General features: G+C 38.9%; 1 protein-coding gene across 3 annotated transcripts in view; it reads right to left on the bottom strand.

Moving 5' to 3' along the window:
* Positions 1-25868, bottom strand: part of SKAP2 (src kinase associated phosphoprotein 2) — a 142567-nt gene extending 116699 nt beyond the window's left edge. For 2 of the 3 annotated variants that reach the window (XM_025207419.1, XM_014521236.2), the window contains exons 1-4: positions 25763-25868; positions 22905-23046; positions 22023-22048; positions 10439-10546 (exon numbers count right to left, since the gene is read on the bottom strand). In XM_025207419.1, the coding sequence (XP_025063204.1) occupies positions 10439-10546; positions 22023-22048; positions 22905-23046; positions 25763-25775 (289 nt within the window). In that variant the 5' untranslated portion in view covers positions 25776-25868. The remainder of the gene's footprint in view (positions 1-10438; positions 10547-22022; positions 22049-22904; positions 23047-25762) is intronic. The other variant, XM_014521235.2, reaches the window with a different exon arrangement.
* Between the last annotated feature and the right edge of the window lie 1072 nt (positions 25869-26940).

Below are 26940 nucleotides of genomic sequence, written 5' to 3'. Positions count from 1 at the left end.
CGGAGCTGTGCCTGGAAAGCTGTCCAGCCTACACCGCGACCACCTTGGGTGTAAGTAAATAATCTTTTCAGTCAACCATTACGCCTCCGTGACTGATTCTAGCTCGAGCGTACCATACCGCGCAGCGATTTTCTCCGGCCCCACGTGCCCGGGCTGCTGGCCACAGCCTGTGTGCACAAAGACGGGCCCGGCTCGCCCCCGAGATCAGGAGCCGGCCCGCACAGTGGGCAACGGTGCTCTGCTCTCACCTGCCTGCATGTACCCCCTTGGGTCTTGCAAAAACCGTGGTCTAAGGTGTGTAGATTAAACTAATAAGCAAGGGAACAGACATTCACTTATGATTCTGGAAATGCAGCCACATGCCTGCAGTGGCCCAGACCAGAAGCCAGAGGATGCTACAGCATGCCTCCCTGCTCAGCTGGAACAGACAGCTTCAGCCAAAGATAACCCACCCACCCTGGGAGGGGGAGAGAGTTAACTTGAATCTGGAGGAAATCTGGGACAAAAGTTCAATAAATCAATTTAACCTAAATCAGTTAAGTCTGATACTACATCCATCCAGGATTATCTTAAACTGATTTCAGCCATTATGAAAGCAGTTTGTGTGCACTGAACTTCTGTTGTTTTACAGATTTGAACTGGTTTCTGGGGGGGGGGGGGGGGGGGGGGGGGAGAAGGATTGGCAGAGGTTTATTTCACTTTCCTTTAATAAACCCCTTTGTATCAGTATTCTTCCATTCAAATTCTGCCCCAAAACTCAGAATGTAAATGCTATCACCAACTCATTATTAAAAAATAAATACATTAACATCCTCAAATCAGATCTGTGTGTCCAAATCCAATAAAAAGGCCTGTGCTGTCCTTCACTTAAACAACACCAAATATATTGTGGACTTGAAGAAACAAAAATATCATAAGGAAAGTTGTTTTAACATATTTCTCATCTAACCATAAGCAAGTCCTGGAATCTTCAGGGGGACCTTGTTCTCACATGTTTTCTTAACCAAAACTTAAAACATCTATCATGAAAATATTTAGAGGACAGAACTGATTTTGTACCCAAATAAAGTTAACTATTGATTCAGTAGACATCAAGAAACAGCAAATTTTGCTTCTCCATGACCCCAAAACATCCAGAAGAGCAGAAAGGCATTGAACCAGTTCACAAAGAGGAAAGGTACTAGATTATACTCAAGCCCAGGATGACACGGGAGATCGTAGCAGTGCTGTGTCACTGAACAGAACTAATACGAGCTCCACTTGATTCCAGGATGAAAGCAGTTCAGAGCAGTGGGAACTGACATGCCATAACTACTTCGGGAGAGGAACAGGGGGGGGGGAAGGGAAGTAATAGAGAAATCAAAGTATAAAAATTAATTCCATTATAGAGAGCCTTAATAAAAGATCCTAAACTCATAATTAGTATAGGTTTCATAACCCACTAAAAAACTTAATATTAATTAAGAGAAAAAAAAAAAGGCTTGTGTAGTTCTTTTTATTTAATTTATTATCCAAATAAAAACTGAACTGGAAAACCATGATAATAGGATGTTAAACAGTAATACAATGGTAGAGGTGCACCAATACAATCAGTCCAACATCAGATTGGCACCAATATAAAGAAAATTTTCTGTACCGGAAATCGGTTCGATACGCCCAATAATTTGTCCAATAAATGCCCATGCATGCACACAGTCACAGCACAACATGTAGGCAGTGAGGAGCAAAGCCAGCAGCTCAGAGAGCTGCCTGCAACTGGTAAGTCTGGTGTGGTGGGAGAGGACAGGGGAAGGGAGGGGAGGTGGGAAGGGGAATGGGAGGCAGACCAAGGCCCCTGAGATGAGGGAGGGGGTGGGGCTATGGTTGGGGCTGCCCAGCTGGGGTGGGGCAGATGTGGCACAGAGCTACAGCTCAGCTGGGGGGCAGAAGGAGGGAAGGGGGCCGGTTCCTGCTGCTGCCCGTGGCTCGTCTGGTGCTCATCTGGTGGCTCCTGCTACTCGTCCAGGAGGGCATGTGCCCCCAGATCTGCACAGGGTAGGCTGGGGCTAGGGCTGTGCCAAGCTCTTCCCGGTGGGGCAAGGCTACACTGGGAGGGGGGAGGGGGCCCCGCGCAGATCCAGGGGCACTTTCCCCCCCCCCCACATGTCCTCCCAGAATAGAGGTGGGAGCAGCAGTGGGAGCAGCCAGATGAGCACTGGACAAGCCATGCCCAGCAGCAGGAGCCACTCCCCCCCCCACGCCGGACAAGTCGTGGCTCTGTCCCTTGTCTGTCCCAGCCCCGGCCCTAGCCTGCAGCTACAGCCCACTCCACACAGATCCAGGGGACACATGCCCCCTCCCCCCAGGACGAACTGCTTGCAGCTCTGTCCCATGCCCCTCCCCGCTCCAGCTGGCCAGCGCCTGCCCCAGTCTCACTCCCTTACCACAGGTGCCTTGATCTGCCTCTTCCCTCTCTTTCCACCACACCAGACTTACCAGTGGGATGCAGCTCTTCAAGCCGAAGAGCTGCGTATTGGAAATTGGATCGGTATCAGCCGATACGCCTCCTTAAAAAACAGCTATCAGTATCAGCCCCAAAAAGCCCTATCGGCGCACACCTATACAATGCAATTAGTTTTCAGCTAAAATGTGGCCTATTGTCAAGAAGCTATTATAAAATGAAAAAGGGCCAAACAAATTTGAAAAATATGGACAATGGATGGAGATGCTGAAGGAATCTGGGTGACTGCTCTGCTATTGCAGAGCATCTCAAATAATTGGAAAGTGAAATGAGCAAAAATCCCAGCATTACTTTTCCCACGGAAGGTGATGGGGTAGCAAATGCTGAAAACACATGGGAGATTATAATTGATGATTTTTAAAAAGTGATAATTAGAGGTTTAAATGTCAAAACCATCAAGTTGTAATACTGTTAGCCTAAATAACCATACTGTATCACTTCTGTAGCATGAAGGAGGGACAAAAGCTACAAGGAAGCAAGACTCCTTTGCTATATATTGTTCTTAATTAGATTGTAAGGTCCTCATGGTGGAGACTACATCTGCCAAATACTTAGTATTAGGACCCTGAGCCATTACCATTTTATAAGCGAGTCTGCCCTAAAAAGTCAAAGTAACATATGTGATGACTTTTTACTAGTCTGCTTAATAAAATACGTATACCCATGAGAATGACAGTCTAAAACAGTGGTTCCTAATGTTTTTACACAAGGCACACCCCCCTCAGTAGACTCATGGCATCCCTTGGAAAAATGCCAGTTTTTAGGTTTCATAGATTTTATGACTATGGAAAAATTAGAGAGTAATTCTTCTGTTCAAATATATTCTTGACACTATGGATTCCAATTTGAAACCTCTGGGTGTATCTTGGGAATTGTGTAGGTGTTTGCACACCTGAGAGTGTCAAAACTCATTTGGCACCTTGTTGCACCTTTAAAAGGATCTCATAGCACCTTGGTTGAGAATCACTACTCAAAAAGGAAGCAATTTATATAACACAGCTTTCGAGTTTTAAATTGGACCATTTACTTAAACTGGAAATCTCCCCCTCAGTCTTTATTCAAAATGTTTGCGTTATTTAACATCAAAATAAAAAATCTTTAACCTATTCATAAGTTTAGTAAGGTACAGTAAATGTTCCTCAAGAATCAATGTCCTGGTTCTATTAAAGCTAAAGGAATTGTCCCAAAGATTTGAATGAGACCAAGATTTCACCTCTTTCCTTGTTTCAGAGTTAGAAATATGTTCCTTCTGCTTGAAGTAGCTGGGCTTAAAAGAAAAACAACAAGTAAAATAGATTTTAAAAAAACATTTTATTAACGCCGATTTATTTTTTCTTTCTCCAATGGTTCTCCTGGTACTTTGATCCAATACATTCACTGTTATCGATAATGTAGAAGTGGTTCTTGCACTTTCATTCTTACTAGAAATTCTATAGCAATTAAAAAAGTAGGATGCATCTTAAGGTTTGATACTATTAGTTTAGCCAGAATTCTCCTCATATAAGTAGGATGTTCTGCCAACACGATGCCACACACGTCATGACGGGATATATTTACAATAACTTCCTGCCCATGGCAGGGGACCAGACTTGATGGTCTTACAGGTCCCTTCTGGTCCTTTGAATTTATGATTTCTTCAACATCTCTTTCCAAGGGGATGTTGTTTTTAGTTATAATTCACATTTCTAAATCTCTTTTAAACATTTTGCACCTCTTTACCTTGTGTGCTTACCATTACATTTTACAAACTTATGAAAAGATTATTTTCACATGTCTTAAACATTACTTTCAAGAAAAAATTCTAGGACCTTTGTTACTGTCTGCAAATGTATCACCTTAGCTAATTCCTTAGTGATACAGATCTCCGAGGCCCTCAACATTGCACGAGGAGGATACATCTGACTCAACTGTTATTTAAATCAATGGAAGCCTTGGATTAACTTTCTTCTATTTAATTAGTGTATTGCTCTCAAATGATTTTTAGAAACATAGGGTGCTGAAAGTAATCTCTCTGATGGTTTTGCAAGTCTTTACATCTGAGGAGTTGTGGAAGAAAAAAAGATTCAGCATGGCATTATATATAGCAAGATTATAATCTTTTCTCTAAGTATAGCATCAATTGCACACATAGCAAAAGTGTCTAATAAAAATGCCAGCATATAAATGCCATGGTTTAGTAATATCACTCGTACACATCACAGGCAATGAACTCTAAAGAACTGTATTATGTTTTAGCCGGAATTCTAATAGTGGCCATCATCTCTCAAACCAAGACTGAAGATAAAGAGATGTCCCTTCCCACAACTAAGAGGAGAAGGGAAGGAAACTTCTTCAAATGTATTCTTCCCATCTGACAAAACTACAGAAATGGTGTTGTGGTCATTCCCTCTTATTCTCCACACAAAACATAAGGGCACCTTCTCCCAACCCAGTTTATACATACCCCCTGGAGGGAAACCTCTCCTGGAGAAAATAAGCAAGGGGTAGGTTGTCCACAGCAGATTCTCCCGCAACTGAAGCAGGAAGTAAAGAGGAGGCACATGCACATACATATAAAACACCCTCCTCTCACTTATGGAAAGTAAGCCTATCAAGCCCAGCTCGTTTGCCTTTGCCTTAATGAACTGTGATCCTTTTGAATTGAGCCCAATCAGCCTGAACATTTAAATAGGAATAGAGGATAAGAAAATACTTTAATTTGTTTTCTTGGTAGATGCATGAATCTGAGAACGAAAGTTCCACGCTCCTTAGCTCCAGACAGTCATTCTGCCTCCGCTATGGCAAACCCAGTCATTTAGAACAACTTTGTAAACTCCAAATTCTTTCCATCTCCACGAAAACAGGTCATCACCTCAACACCAGTGATCAAAACAGTGGTCAAAATCTTTGTGGGGGGGGAAAAAAGAAAGAAAAGCTGTGAAGTTATTTTTCCTTCTTCAGCCCTGTTAAACTAGTTATTAGTTTTATTTAATTGTAACTGTGTGATCTAGAGGGCTATCCCATCTAATAGGGAATATTATTGAAAGACGAAAGGAAAATACTTAAAGTACACTGCAAAGCAAGGAAAAAGATCTTGTATGGATCTGAATTCCATCTTCCACTGTGATGGTACTCCAAGTTTCTTAATCCAAAAAAATGTCACATCAGCTACACTACAGGAAAAAGTGAAACTGTTAACTTGTAGACCCTACCTTTCAAAATGAAAGTATAAAAAAATCCAAGTGCATCATTTTTCATTCTTATTTTCCCAAAAGTAAAGAAGAAATTATAACCCAAAGAAAAATCTCCCAAATCGGGAGGAGGAAAGGAAGGAAATAAGTAATATAAATATAAAAGCAAACAGCATAGAGTAGTCAACTGTACCCATTTCTAAGACTGTCAGAAGCTAGTTTATTCTAAATCTAAGCCTTCACAAACTTTCAGCAATGACATTTCTTATTCTGAATTTTTTCCCCCTCCCCAACTCAAATTGCCTTTTTCTAAGACAGGACTATTCTACTATTTAAAAGACACTTCAATTAAAATGTCATATTTTATTCAGGGTTACATCCAAATACTATGACTGTGAGGAGCATATAAACGCTAAGACATATTTTCTTTATTTTTTGAATCTCGTGTACTTCAGACAACATTTAAAGGAGAACTCTTTAGATCTCTTTTTAAAGCTAGTATTTCAGACTAAATATTTATTGAGATCAGATTCACACTTCTTAGTGCTATGAAGCCAAATGTAGATTTGTCTGCTTCCAGGTTAGAAAACATATCAATCATTTTTGTGCTCCCTTGGCAGTAATATCAGGTAGGCCAAGCATTATAGCCCTCTTTCAGGTACAAATAAATGAAATGTCCTAGAAGAATATTCAGTTCTCGTGAATTTTGCGAGCAGGTTATCATGTACCGAAATGAAGAATTCCACAAGGGCACTGAAGGCTCTTAAACTATGTTTCTAACTTAAACTTTTATAATTTTTGTACAGACTTCTATTTCATATTTCATTATTTTATACTTTTTAAAAAGAACTATCCTCCTGATGTCTTCCTTCCTTTCTTTCCTTTTAAAGAAGGTAATATAAAATAAGATTGTTCTTTTTAGTATCCAAGCCTATAGAAAAAATATTTTCTGTAAATGAATTCACTTATTTTTCTCCCCTCTTTAAAACATTACATTCTAAAGATGGTAACAACTTAGAAGCATAGTACGGCTGCACTTAAAGTAGTACTTTAAAACATGTTTTGTTTTACCTGTATGACCAAATTAGAGGCATTTTCCCACCATTTACAATTTTCAAAATACAGCTGGCCAGGGAGTGAAAAAATTACAAGATGCAACTTTTTTAGACAACATACTGGGAGAAAACCTGTCACTTAAAGTTACAAGAAATCTAGTCATCAATAAGTGAAAAAATACCCCTCTCAAAAATCAATTATCTTGAGTCTTTTGTATAGAGAAGTGGTACACCTTTCAGGCAACTGGTATTAATGAGCAGACATGACTATAGAATCTCCATCTGTTTTTCTGACAAAGCTGTGACTACTCCAGTCTCTCATTGAAATTCCATTAATCTGGCGCGCGAAGGTCCAATGCGAAAAATCAAAACTCCATCTAACCTTTTATCAGCTCACAATAACCTACAAGTGAACTCTGCCTGTTGGCATACAGCAAGTTATGATTTTGCTATCAATCAGGCCATTAGCCAATAAAAAAAAATCAAGTTAGGAACACTGCCTGGCAGGACTGTGTTGTTTCGTTTGTTTTGGTTTGGAGGATTCTTCTCTTCTATTTTTTTTTTAACTTCATTTTTTTTTAATCCTTTTCAGTTTCTATAGTGTCTGGATCTTGTAAGTCTATGCATTATTCTCCTTCCTTGTGATTTAATTGCTGCTAGCAATCAAGTCAAAGCATCACTGAAGTGTGCTTGAATTTCATTAAAAGATATAACTTATGCTACTTTCCTACAGTACCTAATAAACCATAAAGAAACCAAAACACATATGGCTTGAGGGAATAACTGGAAAATTAGGTGGCCATTTGGGAACTGAATGAACTTTTGAACCAGAGGAACAGAGAAAAAGAAATATTAAAAGGAAAGACAGACTTAGAATGCACACAGAGACGTGGGGGTTTGACCTTTTCGGTACCTAGAAAATTACATTAGCATTATGAAAAATACATATCATGTTTAGAGTTTATAATCCATCAAAGTTTAGATACTTTGTTAGTGCCCACCATAAGGTAAAAGTCAAAAGGACAAAATAACAATCAGATTTGACAAAAGGCCTTTTGGTGACCTGTCCTAATTTAGTTATATCATACTTACTGTTAAATGGATTATCCTTCTTGTAATTAATACACCATTAGACAAAGGTCACATAAAAAACAGGATTTTACAATGATTGCAATGTACATATGATTTCATCTCTACAGTACAGATACAGTAATCCTTTACCTTCCATATTGTAGTTTCACAGGAAAAGTGAGAAGCCAGGCACTGGTATTTTTGGAACTCATACAAAGCCTACACCGTCTTTTGTTTCACTTAATTATATAAACTATTATGTACTACATAATGATTTAAGCACAGCAGATGAACTCCCTTAAAGTAAACTTCAGAATTCGGACATCCATAGTTAAGGAGCCTAAATGCATATTTCAGGCTTGACTTTGAAAATGGATATACACCTGCACAGACCACCAAATGAAGTAAAATGGTAGCAGCACAGAATCAAAGTCTATCAATGTGGATCAAGTTTTAGGAGCATGACTTAGGCACAGAAGTATAAGCAGACTGATTTTTTTTTTTTTTAAATTATTGAGCATCCATATATGTCAATGAAAAAAGCAGATATTCGGTACCTCTGAACACCAGCATCTATTAGGTGTGTAAACATAAAACTTAGGAGCCTATACCTGGGTTCAAAGATTAAAATAAAAATTATACCAGGGATACGTATTGACATTTGTGTATCCAAATGCACCTCTGGTTGCTTTCTTCCTTGGACAAAAATCAAAAGGGGGCACGTCTACACGTGTGCCCGACTGCGCAGTTGCTAACAAGTACTAAATGAGTGCACAGTAACCACAGGTACTGCTCAGTACCAGTGCCACATGGGTCATTTCCAACCCTACGGTGCAGTAGCAGCAGCATCACTGTTCATAGCTCATCACTACAGCGACATAGTGTCTCATGTAGATGCGCCTAGGAATAATTAAACTTCAGGATTTGGTCAAAATAGGTAGGAACCACCATATGAAGGTTCGCCATCTTTTATACGAGTAGTATTTTTAGTCTGCATTGCATCTCATCACCCAACAATGCTGTAAGGCATCTATAACACCTAATCCAGTAATTACAACATACAAAACAGATTAAGTTAATTATCTGTGTGCGCAAATTGATATGTTACTTGATATATTTAGGCATCAGCATTGCACAGCAATTCATTATTCAGTCTTAACAATAAAACAGTTCTGTTCTTAATACTGTACATCTTTGACAGAAAATGAAACAATATTTCTTCTAAATACCCATACAGTTTTGACAGATCCTTTCGTAGTCACTTTCAGCTGAACATATTGTTAAGAAAATATCTTTGTGTTTTTATAACAGCAATTATAAACAAACATAAAAATGATAAGTTTAATATGTTTGTACTTTGACAAACTATAGGTTTTAAAACCCAGCAATGCCCCGTTTAGCTAGTAATTATATTACAAACTGAAAACAAAAAGGGGTTGAGTTGTGCTTTTTTTTTTTTTAAATCTGACATTTGCCAAAAGGCAGAACAAGCCCAATAGAAAGTATGTGATTATTATTGCTGCGCATTTTAGAGAATTCTGAATATATATAAAAAAATTGTTATTTTGAATCAGTGGTTAGAAGGTTTATCACTTATGCATGTACTTGACTTATCCCTGTTCTGCAATAGACATAATTTTATACCTCATAAAAGCAATTTATGTTTCCAAAGGGAATAATCTGGATAACATAAAACATGGAGTGCTATGTTGCAGGAAGCATATTTTCATTCAGCAACTGTATTTTGAGACAAAGCTCCACAGTTTGATCATCATATCATGGCAGAAAACATCACTCACTTCTAAGTCTAACTTTGTGTGCTACAAATTAATATACATGGTTAATTTATTTCTACACACACTTAATTTATAATCATATATTACCCATAGAAAGTTTTAATATATTATGTATACTATAACTGGGCCTAAAAATATGGACACTGTAATAAAAGCAAGCTTGCTAACAGCTGCAATATGCTACTATCCATATCTTCAACACAATAAAAATTATTATTGAATTTTATGGATGTAGAACAAAACAGCCATACAGAAAAGAGGGTTGTTTTTTTAAACGGAAAGTCAATAAAGTTATAATTTATATAAAGAAAGTATTCTGCATTAGACTATTTTAATGTGAGAAAGCAATGTAGGAATAATTAATTTAATATTTTATGAACCCATTCTGAATGGAGTTTGGAGAAAAATATCAATCAACTAAACTGTTTCATTATTTATAAGATAAATAATACAGCAAACCATTAAGGAGCACGATTAAATTAAGCAAGAATCTGATCATGTTGAATTAACAAACAATTTGTTGCTACAAATATTCACATTGTTTAGCCACTGATCTATCTTTAAAATATATAACCAACAGAACAGATTATCCTATGAAAAAATATGAGTGCAAACAAAAACAGTATGCACTTATGACAGGTTCACTATGCTTTTAGTACCACTAGAGAGAGCTCTTCAGTTCCTTAAAGGTTCTTGGAAAGGTAAGAAAAACATCCAGATGTCTGCTAATACTTATCTGTTTATCTGATTTCCAACAATGGGCACACTAATCAAGAGGATCAGATTACATGGGTTTTTAGCAAACTGGTGAATCTAGTGCATTCTAAGATAAACAGTGTCACATACCGTCAGAGGGTGCTTCATCTTCTTTATCATATCGGTCAGATGCTAGCGAGACACTATCAGGAGGTGAAGATAAAAGGCCTTCAGATTCGTCCTCGTCTTCCAGCTCTCCTACAAGAGTCAAAGATACCAGGAGTTTAAAAACAGTTTCTTTGGCATCAAAAGGTATTTTCAGCAGTATGAAAGAATGATTTCTAGGCATATTTTAAACAAATTCAGGGTTTTACTGCACTCTCTTTGACTTGATGGATTTCAGAGTATTAAAGTATAAGCTGTATATGCTGATATTCCAAAGCTACAGTCTAATTGGACAAGTGAGCCTAATAATGTCACATTAATAAACCCACTGATGCACAGCTGGTACATCATCACTACGGGAATGGGATAGAGGGTAACACCAGACCCAAACTGTGCATAGGAAGAAAAGGTAGATATCAAGGGCAGGGGGGTAGAGGGGGAGAGACTGACAGAAAAAGAGAAAGTGGGGAGAGAGAGTTTTCAGCAGCAGTGTTTGGACCTCTGAACACTTTCACTTGCTTTCTCCTTATACTTTGAAAAGTAGATCCCAATAGAAAAAAGATACATTTCTTGATCTGCAGAAATATTAAGTTTTTCTTTTTCATGAAGTTAAAAACTGAAGTGCCACACTATGATACTGAGTACCGTAGTTTACTGGTGCAGTGCTGAAGCAGCCAAGGGCTCCAGAATCTCTCACAACACACTCAGTGGTGATGTAAACCTTTGTTTTATTATACAAAACTGATGCTTTCCCCCAAATTTGTACAGTATATTTTCTGAGACATATGCCAAAAAAAGGGGATTAACACAGAAAAAGGAGAACTCAAAGTACCTCTCTCCTTTTAAAAACTAAACCCTGAAAAAAATACAAAGTTTTTTGAAAGCTGAAACTATTGAACTCACAACTGGATAGGTAAAACGTATCCTAGTCTCCTTCTGAAGAACATGTTTTTTATACTGTTGGACTGCTCTTGAACATTTCCTACTGAATGCATTGAATGACACCTGACACACCAATTTCTCTTTTCATATTTTTTCCTTGTCAGAAACTATTTTGAAAGATAGGTCATGGATAATGAATCCCTTAAAAACTAAATCATACCAAATGGACAGCTAAGATATTTACTCTGCTAAACCAAAATATCAGAACAATAATCTGACCATGAATGGGTGCTTTGCTACTTTCTTACCTATTTAATAATAGAAAATGGAAGCCGTGTGTAATGAAAACCCCATGATTTTTAGCACACGGTAACATTTTCTTTGCCACTTCAGTGATAAAGCCCAATTTCCACTTTTGTTTCCTTATGTTGCAGGATGTTAGAATAATATTTTTTTGATAAGTTCTCTTTCAAAGCCCCAATGTCATAAAGGAACTGATTAGCATCTGCGTTCAGATCCAGTTTGAATTTTAACACAATTCTCACAAAGATTGTTACAGTTAGAGTGATCTAACCAAAATATTTCAATTTAATCATGCCCAAACTGATCCCAAGCAAACTTTTCCTGTCAACTGCTGAATCCTCAATTGCCCCACACAGAAAAGCTGTGGAGTATGACCTCAAACAGCAGAGGTGAGCAGAGCAATTTAAAATACCTGTGCCTAACATGGCAACCCCTTTTCACACAAATGCATATACCGATTAAACTAACTGCCTCCCATCTTAAAATGTCTTCTCATTTCCACAGCTTACAAGTGTGCAAGGATGGGACCATACATGGAAGCATGTCATGTAGCAAAAATTCTACCTTTCACTCTCCCCGCGTTAACAGCCTTCTACTAAGTAACGATACAGTAAAAGAACACCCATATGTACCAGTCCTTGGGATGCCAGCTAAGAGGAAATATCCAAGCTAGTAGCAGACAGGCCTGCTCAAATACACCATCATTCATTAAGATGCCAGTATACATGTGCATACAATCCAAGACTTTAGATTTTCCAAGAAAAGAAACAATGTACAGAGAGCACGTTTGTCTACAAACAAGTGTTTCAGGACATTAAAATAAATAAATAAATAAATAAATAAATAGAGGGAAGTATGAATTTGTGTTTGGAAAATATATATATATATACACACACACAGTATAAGATAAAAATAAACAAACAAAACTTATCTGGGGAAGGGTTAGTTTCACTAGAACTCTACCTCTCTCAGCTCATAGGCAATACTTTTCAGCTGCATGAGTTATTTAAAATGGCAGGTAATGAGCTATACTGTTGCACTTTTACGGCATTTTAGTACTTTCTAGATAGGTCAAAGGCTCAAATTTGGACAGGCCCTGTTTTACCTTAGAGCCTACTAAATATTCTCAAAGTAGCCCAATAAAAATCCTTAAAATCAAGCATTTCTGCACATTCTCTAGATTTTCTATAGCTGAAACTACCACCAAATGTGTGGGTATGCAAATATATACTGAGGAAGTATTTGTCTGTTTTAAACCTACAAAATCCCAGTTCAAAAGAAATGGACACCCTTAAAAGTTTCTTTGTCAAAGTGAATTTCTAGATGATTTCAAAATAAAAAAAAGTTTCTCTAAATAGTGAAAATATCCACTCTTTATTCACAGGGGAAAAAATCTGAACTCACAATGAAATCTTGCAGCCCTGTCTCATGTGTTTTGTATCTAGGCTTTATTAAAAATACTGTTTTTTAAATATATAATACTAAGTATCTTATGGACACTAAAATAGAGAAGGAATTGTCTGAGAGATTAAACCAGGATTTTTTGTTTAAATTTTTGGTTTTTGTATTTAAAATAAAAATATGTTTAAGTTTACACTACAGGTATAAATTCATAACTTGCATATGTCTACCTAACCATTTTGGTATGACAGCTCAAAGAGTATTCTAGTGCTTACAAAGAAAACATTTCCATGATTCTTAAATTCACACATGATGATAATAAGAACAGTGTCAGCTTTAACTCTCAGTTTCCTAGTTTTCTGATGTTTGAGGCATTTAGAAAGCTATTCTCTCTACAGCTAAAACAGATAGCCGGTTTAATTCACATCGGAGCGTTTTGGGTCACATTAAACCCCGAGCTTACAGACAGCCAGTCTCAAATGTCCCACGTTAAGTATCTGTGAATTACTCAAATTAAGATTTAGCCTCAGGAACAGTGGTGGATAATCTGACTTGACATTTAAGCTTAGCTGTCCAATGCCTGTATTGATGCAAGTCATATCAGGGCCACGTTAAACTGGTTGTCTGTTTTTAGCCTATATGAATAGGAAATGTTGTTCCCTGAAGTTTTACACATCAAATATTCTATAATTCACATTCAGTTAACTTCTGGTTAATTCTGGGGGCCTATTGTTCCTTCCTGTTAATGTGTGTGCGTTGAGGGCACTGGGGGGAGCAGCAGGGGAGAGGATTTCTATATCATTTGTCAAAAAATAATCCCCACCTTTCCCCACTTTCCCTGTTGAGGTACTGCATTGCAGCATATATTCTACTGACTGAGGATAACTGGAAAGGACTTCACTCAAAACTATCAATGTTACCCCTTAACCAGTCAGAGGAGTCAGTATTGAGCAATACAAATCATTTTCTCCCTTTTGCAGGTGCCAAGTGCCTACAAATATACCTGAAAAACATCAATAAATTAAAAGGAAAGCATTCAACATGCATTTATGTAATAGAAAACCGAAGTACAAAGCAACAATGGGCATCAGGTAAATGTATCCAATACAATTTGCAGGCATAATTGAAAGCATTACAGCCTAATCAGACATCTAAAAGCAAAGCATGCTCGAACAAAATGTCTGTAGACTCATTAGTTGGCAGCCATTCCATTACAATCACGCATAATGTCAGTAGTGTCTTGAACCTGTGCCAATGACAACAGCATAAATTTTGCATCTAATTTCTGTGGTCATAAAATTAATGATCAGTTTAAAAATACTTCTTTGTAAAAGTTATTGCACAAAGAAATGACATGAATGTGTCCCTGTTATGTAGTCATGAGGATAATTAAGGAGTTGATGCTCATTAATATGGTTTCTTGTTTCCCCAGAACAGCATTTGATTTATCCCAGAACTTAAAAAAAAAGGTTTAATTAATGATACACAGTTAAGTTGCAAAAGGTAGATGATGTTCTTTGGTTTCTGCAGTTTAACTAACCACTAAGGTTCGACAGCAGATTCAATATTTTAAGTAGCCCACAATAAAGTGTACTGAACCTTTCCTTATTAAACACCATCTTTTCAATTACAGTATATTTATTGATGTACAAAACATCAAACACTAAGGGGTAAGTGTGCAGCATGACGAGTGGTGAATTACATGCATACTCCTGTCACTGTTAACAGGGACTGCATTTGAATTCTCCGAACACTACGCTAGAGGTTTCCAATAGGTTCAGTTGATATCAGCTGAGTATCATACAAATATTACTTTAAAAGGGATCAGGTTAAAAATCACAGACTGTTCTTTTTCACTATCCATTTTCCTCTGCAATACCCTGTTTATACTAGTGAGCTTATAAACAAAGATAGTACTAACCACTAAATCTTTAGCAGAGGACAGACATCAAAATATTTCAGCCAATACCTCTGAAATGAACTCTTGGTATAGAGGGGCCCTCAACTCCCTCCCCTTCCTGCTCCCTCCCCACCCCCAGCACCGTGTTAGTGAAACGTCTGGAGAAGATGAAGCAAAGAAATTGCTTGAATTCCATATTAAAAGCATTTAAAAAAAACACTTAACTGAAAGGACAACAGACAAGCAAAATCCTGTCTCTTGTTATTCCAAAAAGGCCCTAATAACAAGCTGAAACTAATTCTTCTTATACCCAGATACCACTGGTTAAAGACTATTTGTACCTAGACATTAATAAACTTAAGGATTTCCAATATATAACCCTTAGCACAAATAAGCTGACACAAACTTTCACTTGCTCATTTTAGCTCCTTGATGGCTGCAGTTTTCAATAGAAAAAGTTCGGGAATCGATTTACCCATCATCCAAATGGTTAGTTCTTTGCTATCTACTCTTTCCATGCACCCCGTGACATATGGCACTAATGAGGTGGTCTAGTACATATTAAATCCCTTCATATAGTTTTTGCCATTGATATAATTAATATTAAACATCTAAGTTGTTACCTTGAACCCCTTAAAAAAAAAAAACACAAAAAAAACAACAAAAAAAACTAACCCAGCATTAGCTGTTACTACAGAAGTACAAGGTTTTATATGTGAATATGTTTCAAAAACATGAAGCAGAAAAAAGTAGCAAGAAACATCCTGCTACAAATGTAGTTAAACTGCCTCTTGGCAGAAGCATGTCACATTACCTGAAATGATACTTGGCACAGACAAACTATTTATCACTGTTGTTTGTGCAGGAGCAACATAATAGCTCACCTACACTGAAAACAGCCGAGACCTCCATACCAAACAGATGCAGATGTTCACAAACATAACAGCAGCTCCAAGTTTAGAAGTCTTGGGGACAGCAAGTATTAATTGTCTTGCAAACCTCAATGACTAATGTGCTAACTGTAGGTTTTCTATTCAATCTCTAGCAGTCTATTCTTGCGAGTTTCTATGGTATAACAGCAATGTATTTCTGAACCACTATAAACCCTTACCTGGGTGCTCCGCCTTTCAAATGCTGAGATGACCTTCTCGCTCAGCTCCTTGAACATATCATTCTTGACCCAAAAATTCTAGCCCCACCACTGCGCCTTTAAATATTTCCAATCATAATTTGGTCCCACCACCGTGGACTGGTGTTCCAGGCCGAGAAGCAACAGTTTGCATAGATGGTGTCTGCTGTTAGCAGCAGCAGCAGCTGTATCCACATCTCACATGATCTAACTGCAAACAGCTGTCTCCAACTGTTACAACCCCAAAACAGCCTTCAACAACCCTGACAACAGCTCATAGAGAGGCTAAATAGAAGCAGTACTTGGTTCCAAGCAACAAGGGAAAGGAGGAGCTGTATCATCAGCATATACCGCCATTAACTAGCTTGGCTGCTGCCAGGAAATATTTAACAAGCAGTGCAAGGAGTGTGCATACCAGTTCCCTCAAAACACCATGCAAATGTAAGCATGGGACAATTCAGTGAGCTGCAACACTATGACTCTTGGGATAGCATACCCAGACAACCTATTGCTGGTTTGAGCAACATACAACTCCTCAGTGAAGATGTGAACATAACAGCAGCACCTGGATGTTGACAAATATGGTCATGCAGATGTGAGGGCAAGCTACCACATATTAGCATGCAGTTACCTACCTCAGGTTTTGCTTGCACAGAAGATGAGGACTTAGATACTGTTTCTTGTTCTCTGCTCCAACAGGAGTTGGCAATAATTTATCATAGACATCCTCCTTGCCCAACTAAAACACAATGTTGATATTCTAGTGACCTGTATTTACCGAGTGAAATAAGTGAGTGAAATTAAATGAATTCAGGAGGTGTAAATTTACCTATTAGACTCAGATTGTAATTGGAAATTTTGTGCGTAAACACTGCCAAAGGAGGAGTGTTTCCGATAATATATGACACCGTTTTGTGGAGAACCTTATACCGTCTATTCCCACATTATGACTGGATCTAGCCATGTTTCTTGGTGTCCCACTTTCAAGAGAACCAAATTATTATACAAAGTGATTTTAAAGTATATTCTGCTACAACAAATGCAAAGAACAGATGTTAAGTAAACTTCAAACACAAATTCAGTATCTAGGCCTCATAGTACTTTGAAAGTACTGCTTCTGCCAGCTCCACTATTTTTAGCACAGGCTGGAAACAGGGCCCTCTTAACTAAACATTTTGGCAGCCATAATATTGATTCAATTAATCTCAAACACAGAAATGCCAAAAACTGTAATAACTCTAAATCTTTAACGAAGTCCAGGCTTCTATATGCTTACCAGACTAACTAGCTTCATTAAAATTAATGTAATTAATCTGAAGGAGTAATCTTATTGTTCAGAGGATCTTTTTAAGCCTTAGAAATAGGTTAGATTTGGTATAATCATAATCACTTTCCAATATATCTACAATTCTGAACAAGAGACAAATGCTCCAAAAGGTCCTACCATTAGTGTCTTAGAACACAAGGAAACTGTGGCTGAATTTCATCCATTTCTTAAATTAAGAAGAAAAAGGAAAATTACAGAAAAGGAGAGTGTTTTGGATACTAACACAGTATGCAAATATTATCTTGAGAGTGAGACAAAGATTCTACCTGCTTGTAATTTAATGCTAGGGGAATGTACAAGTTCAGACAACTGAAAAATATATGGGCAAGCTTTCCCTAAAAAGCAAACTGTGCATAATAAAAACAACTAGATTCAGAGGCATGCTCCTGGGGTACACACATTCGTTAACAAAATAGCTTTTACTCCCCTGACACCTCGTACACACAACAGGTATGGCTATACCTGCAAAGGTTATTCTATTGTACCAGAGTAAGTTGTTATCATATGCCAGGGACAAGTGCCCACATATGCACTGTAAGGACAGGATACAGTAGCTGTCCCACTAACTGAGTGACCTCATTTGCTGCAGGTGCTTCCTCCAGGAAGGATTTACCAAAGACAGGATGGTGGAGGTAATAGGCTAATACCCAGGATCCCAAAATTAAGTGCACACAGGATGTCCACTTGGACACAAGTAAGCAAGTTGTAGTGACTAAATATTCTAAAAACCTAGACTCAAATTCCATTAGGTTATATGTGAAATAGAAAAAGAGTTTAAGTAACCATGCAGTTGATTCCATCAGCTAAAAGCTGATAGCAGTGGTATCTTCAAAGGTGCTCTGAAACAGCCCACTGACTTAGGAATACCAAGATCCTGAAAACCACTCAATCAGCATGATTATGCTAACTTTAGTTCTCCAACTTTCCTTTCAAACCCCATAAAAATGAATTCTCACACACACACACACACACACACACACACACACACACACACACACACACAAAAAACAACTGCTTAAGAGGTCTGACTGGATAAACATCCACTGCTCTAAACACATGCACAACACTGCTATGCTGTCTGTTAACCCAACATGTTGAATACAGGTTTTTTACTCTTGTATTTGTTTCAGTTCTAACATTTCTTCTCTCCCAAAATTTTCACACAGACTATCAAAAAACCCCACCTCTCCTTGTTCACTACTACCATTTCAAATTAATTTTTAACTCTTCCTAAATTCTCTGGCTATTTCTTACATTCAAGGTTTGTGCATGCCATCCCAGCTGCTGCTGCTGCCCTAGAATAAATGACTAAGTTAACGGGAAGTTGCTTCCACCTGGGCTCCCTGCTGTACGCACATTAAGCATCAGTTTTGTGTGCACTGCTTTAATTTGGGGAAGGAGCTGTAAAAATGTTGTGCAAGCCTACTGTATTTTCAAAGTCATGTCCACAACCCACCCTTTTTTATTGGCACATAGGTATATATATAGCCTTTCATGTGAAGGTCTACTTTCACTTTGCAAACCAATATCCATAGAAGCATGTGGAATTTCTCCAAAGACATTTTGAAAATTTCATCCACCTTGTTAGAATTTGAAAGGATAAATTTTAGTGTTCCATCATTTACACAGCAAACACTGAAGCATAACTAAAGATTTACAAACTAGGCTAGATTTACAAACTAGGTGACATAAGTAGTTCTAGGGTCTGATTCTAAAAGAATCAAGGCAATTAATTTTTTTAAAAGTTGTATGTGAGCTTATAACAAATACCAAGTACATTCTTCATTGATATCAGAGCAATCATAAAAATATGAGCAGAGAGGTAATTAGCTGTGCTAGTCTAAACTAGGGCTGTCCAACTTCTTGGCAGCTGGGGCCAAATGTTGCATAGGTCTCTCCACCCTTACCACACATGTAGTACAGGTACTCCCCATTGCTGCTCATGCAGCCTCAACCCATTCCCAGCCAGGCATGCCGTGTGGCCAGCTACTACCTCCATCACATGCACCATGAGCACTTAGAACAACCCTGCTCCCCCCTGACATGCAGCACAGATGCTCTGACACCCTACCACTGTGCTACCCCAGAGGCAAAAAGCAGAAGCTGTGGAGCAGGAAGCAGCTCAAAGACCCCCATGCAAGGGGAGCATCAGTCAGACAGGAGCCTTTAGGCCACACAGAAGTCCCTTACGGGCTGCCAGTTGGACAGCCCCGGTCTAAAGTTAGGCAAAAAGCAAGGCAGCATGGCACCTTACACACTAACTCATTCTGAGAAGTATAGCTTTCCTAGGCCACAAAACACTTTGCTAGATGCATCTGATGAAGTAGGCTGCAGCCTACTAAAGCTCATACCTCTTTCAATGAGCTACACTGCCCTGCCTTCTGCTTAATTATAAAGTAACCACTGCATACCAAGATATTTTAATAATACAGTTCACTAGAAATGAACTTTCTCAAAAAGGATAAAGGCCATGTCCACACGAGCAGGGGAATATGGCTGCCAAGGGGGAAAAAGCAGCAGCACAAGTTCATGCTGCTGCTTTTTGCCCCATTGCATGTCCCTGTACACAGGGTCAGCACAGAAAAAAAAAATGCTCTGGGTACAGTAGGGGATGCTGGGGGCAGCAACTGAGCTGGCCCCAGCAGTCTTACCTGGGGTCCTGGTGGCCTCCCAGGGCTCCAACAGCAGCAATCTGGGCGCAGAGCCTGGCCAGCAGCTGGAATGTGACACTGGCTGGCAAAGCTCTGATTTCAGACAGCATACACAGGCACATGTGCCACCCTGCTTTTTTTTTCCCCCCCACGCATTTTTTTTTTTTTTTTTTGGATACCAGGATTTCCCAGCATCTAAATCTAAATCTGGCTCCACACTGCATAACCAAATCACATGCACAGGGTGCATTTTGCAATGCCTCAGAAGCAAAATGCACGTGCGCGCTCGTGTGGACACAGCCAATATGTTTTCTTCATCATGTTTAAACAAACTATAAAAAACAGGATTTTCAAAAATCTAATTTGAATATTAGCAAAAAGGCTAAGATGCAATCTAAAATTAAGACATTAAATTAAACAAAGTGCAATCTACTTGTTTAGATTTGTCAGGTGTATAATTATTATGCATATAGTACATATACCCACTATAATAATTTAATAATGAATATATAACATTATTTCAGTTGAACAACTGTAGCATTAACATTAGAAAGGGAGCTGGAAGTTTATAGTTAATATAAATAGAACTTCTTAAATATAAAAATTACTTAATAAACAAAAGCTTAATTTTGTTCAAAACGATATGATTTTCCTAGAAAGCACACCTAGCTAATAACCAAGTGTCAAAGAGATTATTTAATTCAAGCAGTTTCTGCATGAGATTATTTGTGTGCATGTGCACACATACGTATGTAATGGTAGCTTTAACTTTGTGAAGTCAAGTAGGTTTTGCAAAAATCTAAACAAATAGATTGCACTTATTTAATTTACTGCCAATTTTAGGTTGCAAAGTCCTTTCACTGGTGTTCAAACTGAATTTAACTGTGTGTGCATGTGTTCAGTTTATATATAATTATTACTTATTTAAAACTCTCTTGGTTAATTCAAGCTATTACAAATAACTATGCTCTAATTTAACTATATTTTGCTTTAACTTCTTCTAGCTAATTGATAAGTGTCCATACACTAACTTTAGCAGCTAGCACAAATATTTGTTACACGTTATTATCTCCTATCCACAGACAGGAGTTATGAGGGTTTCCACCCACTGCAGAGTGCAGCTTTGCATAGGCTTTGACCTCACGCTGTGACCCTCATACCAACATCCACAGGCTACAGGTCATGACCTCATAAATTAGCATCATGGAAATAAGAGCCATTCCAGGTTTAGTTACAGAACAGAACACTGTGGCTATACACTCCTCAGTCTTTTCTCTTTCTAACTGGACTCTGCTGCTTTGTCTTAACTCTTCTAGAAGACAATACATAATCCACACTTCAGCTTTCATTACTAGCACACTAAATCTTTTTCTCCTGTGCTGAAGGTCTGATTTCCTTGCTCTGCTGCAAAAACATTCATTTAGTGTGGATCGAAAGCCAATATCATATAGCCATTAAATAAGCCTATTAAAAGGTAAAAGAAACATCATTGTTGAAGTGAAGACTTTTGTAGCACTCATTCAGAAACAGCTTGAAATAATTTATCTCTATTAACATCTGGTTATTACATACATATGCTTTCTAAGAAAACATGCATCGTATGGTTTTAGACAATATTGACCTTTTATTTGTTAAGTAATCTATATTTGAGAAGTTCCATTTACATTAAGTATAAATTTCCAGCTCTATTTCTGAATTAATCTTACAGGAGGTTTCTTCAATGTTATGAAATGAATATAACCTGGTTACTACAACGAGCAAGGTTTTAGGCCAAGAACTTCAAAGCGCAGACTTTGGAAGCTTTTAATTTTTTTTCTCAGCAGGGGGAGCTAGCATCCTCATCCTTGAGAGTCAATCAGTGCACAAACTGATCATTTTAAACACATGCATGGAATGTTTACTCAATAAAGAGTCTGTCAGTGAGCAAAAAAGTATTCAAGTTAGACCATGGTGGGAAAAAATGTATTTTGATTTACCTTCATCCTGGAATTCTTGGGGGTAGCTGTGGGGGAGGGGAGGGAGGGGAGAGGAGGAAGAGAAGGGGGGAAAACAAAAAGAAAAAAAAAAATCAATATGCATTCAGAAATTCTCAAATGTATGAACCAAATTAAAATATGCCCAAATTATTAGTCATCAACACCAGTTTTGTCATGCATAGTGTACCACTACTGCTGATCTATATTGCAATTTTCCATCATTAAATTTGAAAACATTTTTCTTGAGTCCTATAATAAACAATTTAACTCAGCCCTTCCAGTGACTTTTTAAATTTGAGAGAATTTTCATCTGTCATGTTAAAAACACTTAATGGGATGCAGCAAATAAAGACTACCAATATATAACTACTTTAGATACTGTAACAGTTACAATTACCTGCATAGCTAAAAATGACCCATAAATAATAAAAATTGTTTAGTTTTCAGTTATGTTCCCAAATATTAAATAAAGCTGCTTATCACAAATTACATCCATCTCTGCCATGTTTAAAGGAACACAATGAGGTCAGTCAAAGAGGAACCACCATACTTTGGCTAGTGCACTTCAAACAGCAAATGAATAAAATGGAGTACAATAAAAGATATCTGTATATTAAGAAGTTCAGCGTCTAAACTCTTAAATATCATAGTAATAGGTCTTGATAAGTATATCCAGCATGTTTTATACTGAGGGATAAGCCTACTGGGTTTGCAAATCAGTTTCATCCTGGCTAGGTCTTCAATGCCTCAATCCTGGCAATGCAAGTGAACTAAATCAACTACAAGGTAGAGTGGCAAAATAAAATATAAGGAAAAATAAACAAGGAAAGGAAGAGTTGTGTGGAACTTAAAATGTCATCATCATAAGCAGTTTGAACTTACTCAAATTGGTGGGGGAAAAAAGGCAGTCTTTCAGAATGACTAGCAAAAATGGTAGCTTTGTTGTATGTAACCAAGAAGGAATGGTGCAGCATCAGGAGTAAAGACATGGTTACTAGTAACCAAGATGAAAGCAGAGGGGAACCTAAATGAGAAATTTAGGAATATAAACAAAGAAATAAAGGTCAGATCTAAGAAATGCTGTGTGTGAAAGAACAACAATATCTGGTCCCAGCCTGAGTGTGTAGCCTTAGTTGAAAGACTCAAAATCATTCCAACATGCATATATCTGTGTATTTGAGTGACACATATAATGTTGTAAACAGTAAGATGAGAAATTAAGATAATAGATAAAATCCCAGTCCTACTGCAGACAATGTGAAAGACAACTGATATCACCTAGGATCCAGATTTATCCCCAGGAGTTCAGGTTTATGCATGGTCAGAGGTATAACTGATATAGTGTGCACTCAAAGCAAGCCAATCCTGCTAGAGTTAAAGCAGCTACTTAAAATACAGAATTTTATGGAAGAAAAAAGGAGGGGAAAGGATTAAACCCTTAGCTCCTGGCTATATGAGCCTTTCCCCTGGGCCTCCTTTCCCTTCCCACCAGCCCGAAGGAAGTGAAGCTCCAACAGGCAATAACCCTTATTCCCTGCTCATCCCCCTCTAGTTACACTGCTGTGCATAGTGATAAAGTTGGTGACAAGATACCAAGAAAAGAAAAAAAAAAAAAAAAAAGGGAAAGATGTAGGGATGTAGGAATGAATGGAAGGAAAAAAAAAATGCGTGAAGATATGAAAAGGAAGTGGTACAGAAATACACGGAAGGGCACTGCACTTCAGAAAGGATGTAGAGAAGCTTGAGAGAGTCCAGAGGAGTGCTACACATATTATTAGAGGTCTGGAGAGCAGGCCACATGAGGAGAGGCTGAGAGACAGGGCGCTGTTCAGCCTGGAGAAGAGAAGGCTTAGAGGGGACTTGGTGGCAATCTATAAGTATATAAGGGGTGCACATCAGGGCCTGGGGGAGCATCTATTCACCAAGGCCCCACAGGGGAAGACAAAGAATAACAGTCATAAAGTACTAGAGGATCACTTTAGATTGGACATAAGGAAAACTTCTTTACAGTATGAGTGTCTAGGGTCAGGAACAGACTCCACCCAGAGGTGGTAACAAGCACCTACTCTGGAAATCTTGGAAAAACTTCCAGATGCTCAAATTGCTAGGGTCATCTGACCCCAGCAGTCTGTTCTGCCCAAGCGCAGGGGGGCTGGACCTCATGATTTCGTGAGGTCCTTTCCAGCCCCTAATGTCTATGAATCATTTTTGGTAGGCATGCCACAAATTAGCCTCACACCCTCACCGCGTGCCCTTTCCTCTGGTTTGCTTTCTGCTCCTTACTCTATACTCCCTGCCCTCTCTCTCCTTTTGCTCCCTGCCCCATCTGCTGCTGTGTTGTCTGTCCCCTCTCTGATCTACCATGTGCCACACAGAAGCTGCCCATACCAGAGTTCACCCCTGCATTACAGAAACAATCAGAGAGAAGTGAAATTTTTTAGATTCTAAGATTAGAGGAAGACACAGAATCGGCTCAGTTAATAAGCACACTATCGTTACCAGCTGATTACAATATAATTAACATTCATAAAGGAATATCCAGAAAGGCAGGAGTGGGCTATGAAAGCTAAGGTTAGGTATCAAGCTGGACCAAGTGATCAGTATAAAAACCATATGGAGAGATCAAGGAGAAGAAAGAGCACAATATACCCCACAGTTTACCAATGTTTAAAGGCATAATGCACTAGAAACAGCTTTAGTTGCATGTGTTAAAACTATAGCCAACTTTTCATCACCTTACTAGTTTGAAGGAAGTTAGGGAGTAAAATTAAAGTTTCAGATCATACTTTCTGAAACAATATAAAACAGCTTCTCCTAATCTAGGCCAGCACCCTCAAAGTTTTTAACATCCGTTTAAAATTAAATTTGCTTCTTAGCATTGTTTTTAGAAGAGTTGCAGTTTCCTAGTGTAGACAGGATAACAAGAGAAAGGTAAAGCAAACAAAAATCAGTGGATGAGTTGCACTGACTTATACCAGCTGAGGACATGTCCAATGAAAGCTATGCATAACTAGAGCAAAGAGAATGTGGATCTTTGAAAAACTTTCCCAGTCTTTATATTTTAAAACAACAGTTTTCAGCTGGTGCGCTGAAGATGTGCCACAGGTAGGTCACAAGGGCAGATATTGGGGAGGTGTGTGCAGGGTGGGGGAAGGAGTGAATTCCTGTCCCCCCAAAACACTCCCCACACCAGCTCCTCTGTGTACACTGGCTCTGCCATAGGAAGCATCAAGGTACCCTAATATGGGACTATGGGGAGCTAAATGGCCAAACACCGTGCTGTGTAAATTCAACTATTCTGTTTATGTTCTAGAAGAGTTATCTCAAGTGTCTCTGCACTGTGTTTGGCAAGGGAACCACGAGGGAGGGAGACTGGTTGCAATGGAGTGGATTCAGAGGAAGGTAAACCATAAATGGCAGGTTGGGGTAAGACAGAGTCAAGACGACGGGGCTCTGCAGGGGTTGAAGTGGGATGCAAAAATCAAGGCGGCTGAGAACCATTTTAAAATCAGAAGAAAAATCTTCACATCCAAAGCCTAAATTCCACAAAGTGATCCACATGAACATAATACCTACACCTCTGTATTTTGTTGAAACCAATGAGAATCAACATGAACATTATAGACTTCATTACGATTTTTTTTTTTTTTAGTATGAACTAAATTTAAAACTTTTTGTTAAAATTAGTCATTGCCAGTGGAGCATCAAACAATTTTATTAATAAAACAAAGATTACTTACTTAGCTTTGACATCTTTTAGCTTCTTAAGAAGAGCTTCTTTTTTTTCCTTGGCTTTCTTGGATAAATTTTCTCCTTTTAGGGTGTCTGATATGAATGTGTCTATATCTAAACCATAAGGAAAAAAAAATACATCTTATGAAGAATAAGTTAAAATCATTTCCCTCTGAAGATAAATACACAGATTGTTTTCATAAGTGATGTTATCAGAACAATATAATGTAGTTACTTTCATTCCTATACTCAAGATGACTGATAAATATTTCAAAATATAAATTAAATGGACTTGTTCTCTACTCCGCATGCTGAGCACAGACATCTGGCACTAAATTTGGGATTAAATTAAATAAAAAAAGGCAAGACAATTTTTAAAAAGTTGTGATGGTATAGCAGAGTGGTCAGCAACCCCCGGCACAAGTGCCAAGCGTGACACGCAAGGCCATTTTGCTCGGCATGCCAGGGCCGGCCCTGGCTCTGGGTAGCTGCAGCCAGCGACAGAACCCCCGGGCTGCTCCCAGCAGGGCTTGCAGTGTCCCAGCTGGCAGCAGCTACCCAGAGCTGAGGCTGGTGGCAGACAGGAGACTGCAAACAGCTGTGCTGGGCTCTGGAGCATGCATGTGAGCTTTGGAGCGGGTGGTGAGGGAGGGTCCTGAGGCAGCGCAACACCAGTCTCTCCCCCACTCCTGGCACAGACATGGTGACTGGGCTCCGGAGCCAGGCGCAGCTGTTTGTAGCCAGCCTGAGCTCTCAACAGCTGCAGCAAGTAGCAGGCAGGCTGCAAAGGGCTCCACAGCTCCGTCATCAGCTCCATGCTGGTGGCGACTGCACGTGCACCTCAGGACAGACAGCAGGGCAGCGCAGCACACCTCAAGGTGCGTGCACAGTTGCCGCCAGCATGAAGCTGATGCCAGAGCTGTGGAACCCAGCACAGCTGTTTGCAGCCTGCCTGCTGCAGCTGCCCAGAGCCCAGGCTGGCTTCAAACAGCTGCGCCAGGCTCCGTAGCCCAGTCACCAGCTCTGTGCTGGGAGCAGGGGAAAGACAGGGGTTGCGCTGCCTCAGGCCCCTCCCCCACTGCCCGCTCCAAGGCGCACATGGCTGTACAGAGCTGATGCCTGGGCTCCAGAGACTGGCACAGCTATTTTCAGCCTCCCGGCTGCAGCCAGCCCCCAGTCTGGGGAG

The sequence above is a fragment of the Alligator sinensis genome, unplaced genomic scaffold (genome assembly GCF_000455745.1).
Source record: "Alligator sinensis unplaced genomic scaffold, ASM45574v1 scaffold29_2, whole genome shotgun sequence".
In the NCBI taxonomy this organism is placed as follows: domain Eukaryota; kingdom Metazoa; phylum Chordata; order Crocodylia; family Alligatoridae; genus Alligator; species Alligator sinensis.
The sequence above is the reverse complement of the archived record's forward strand: the minus strand, read 5'-3'. Positions and strand labels throughout refer to the sequence as shown.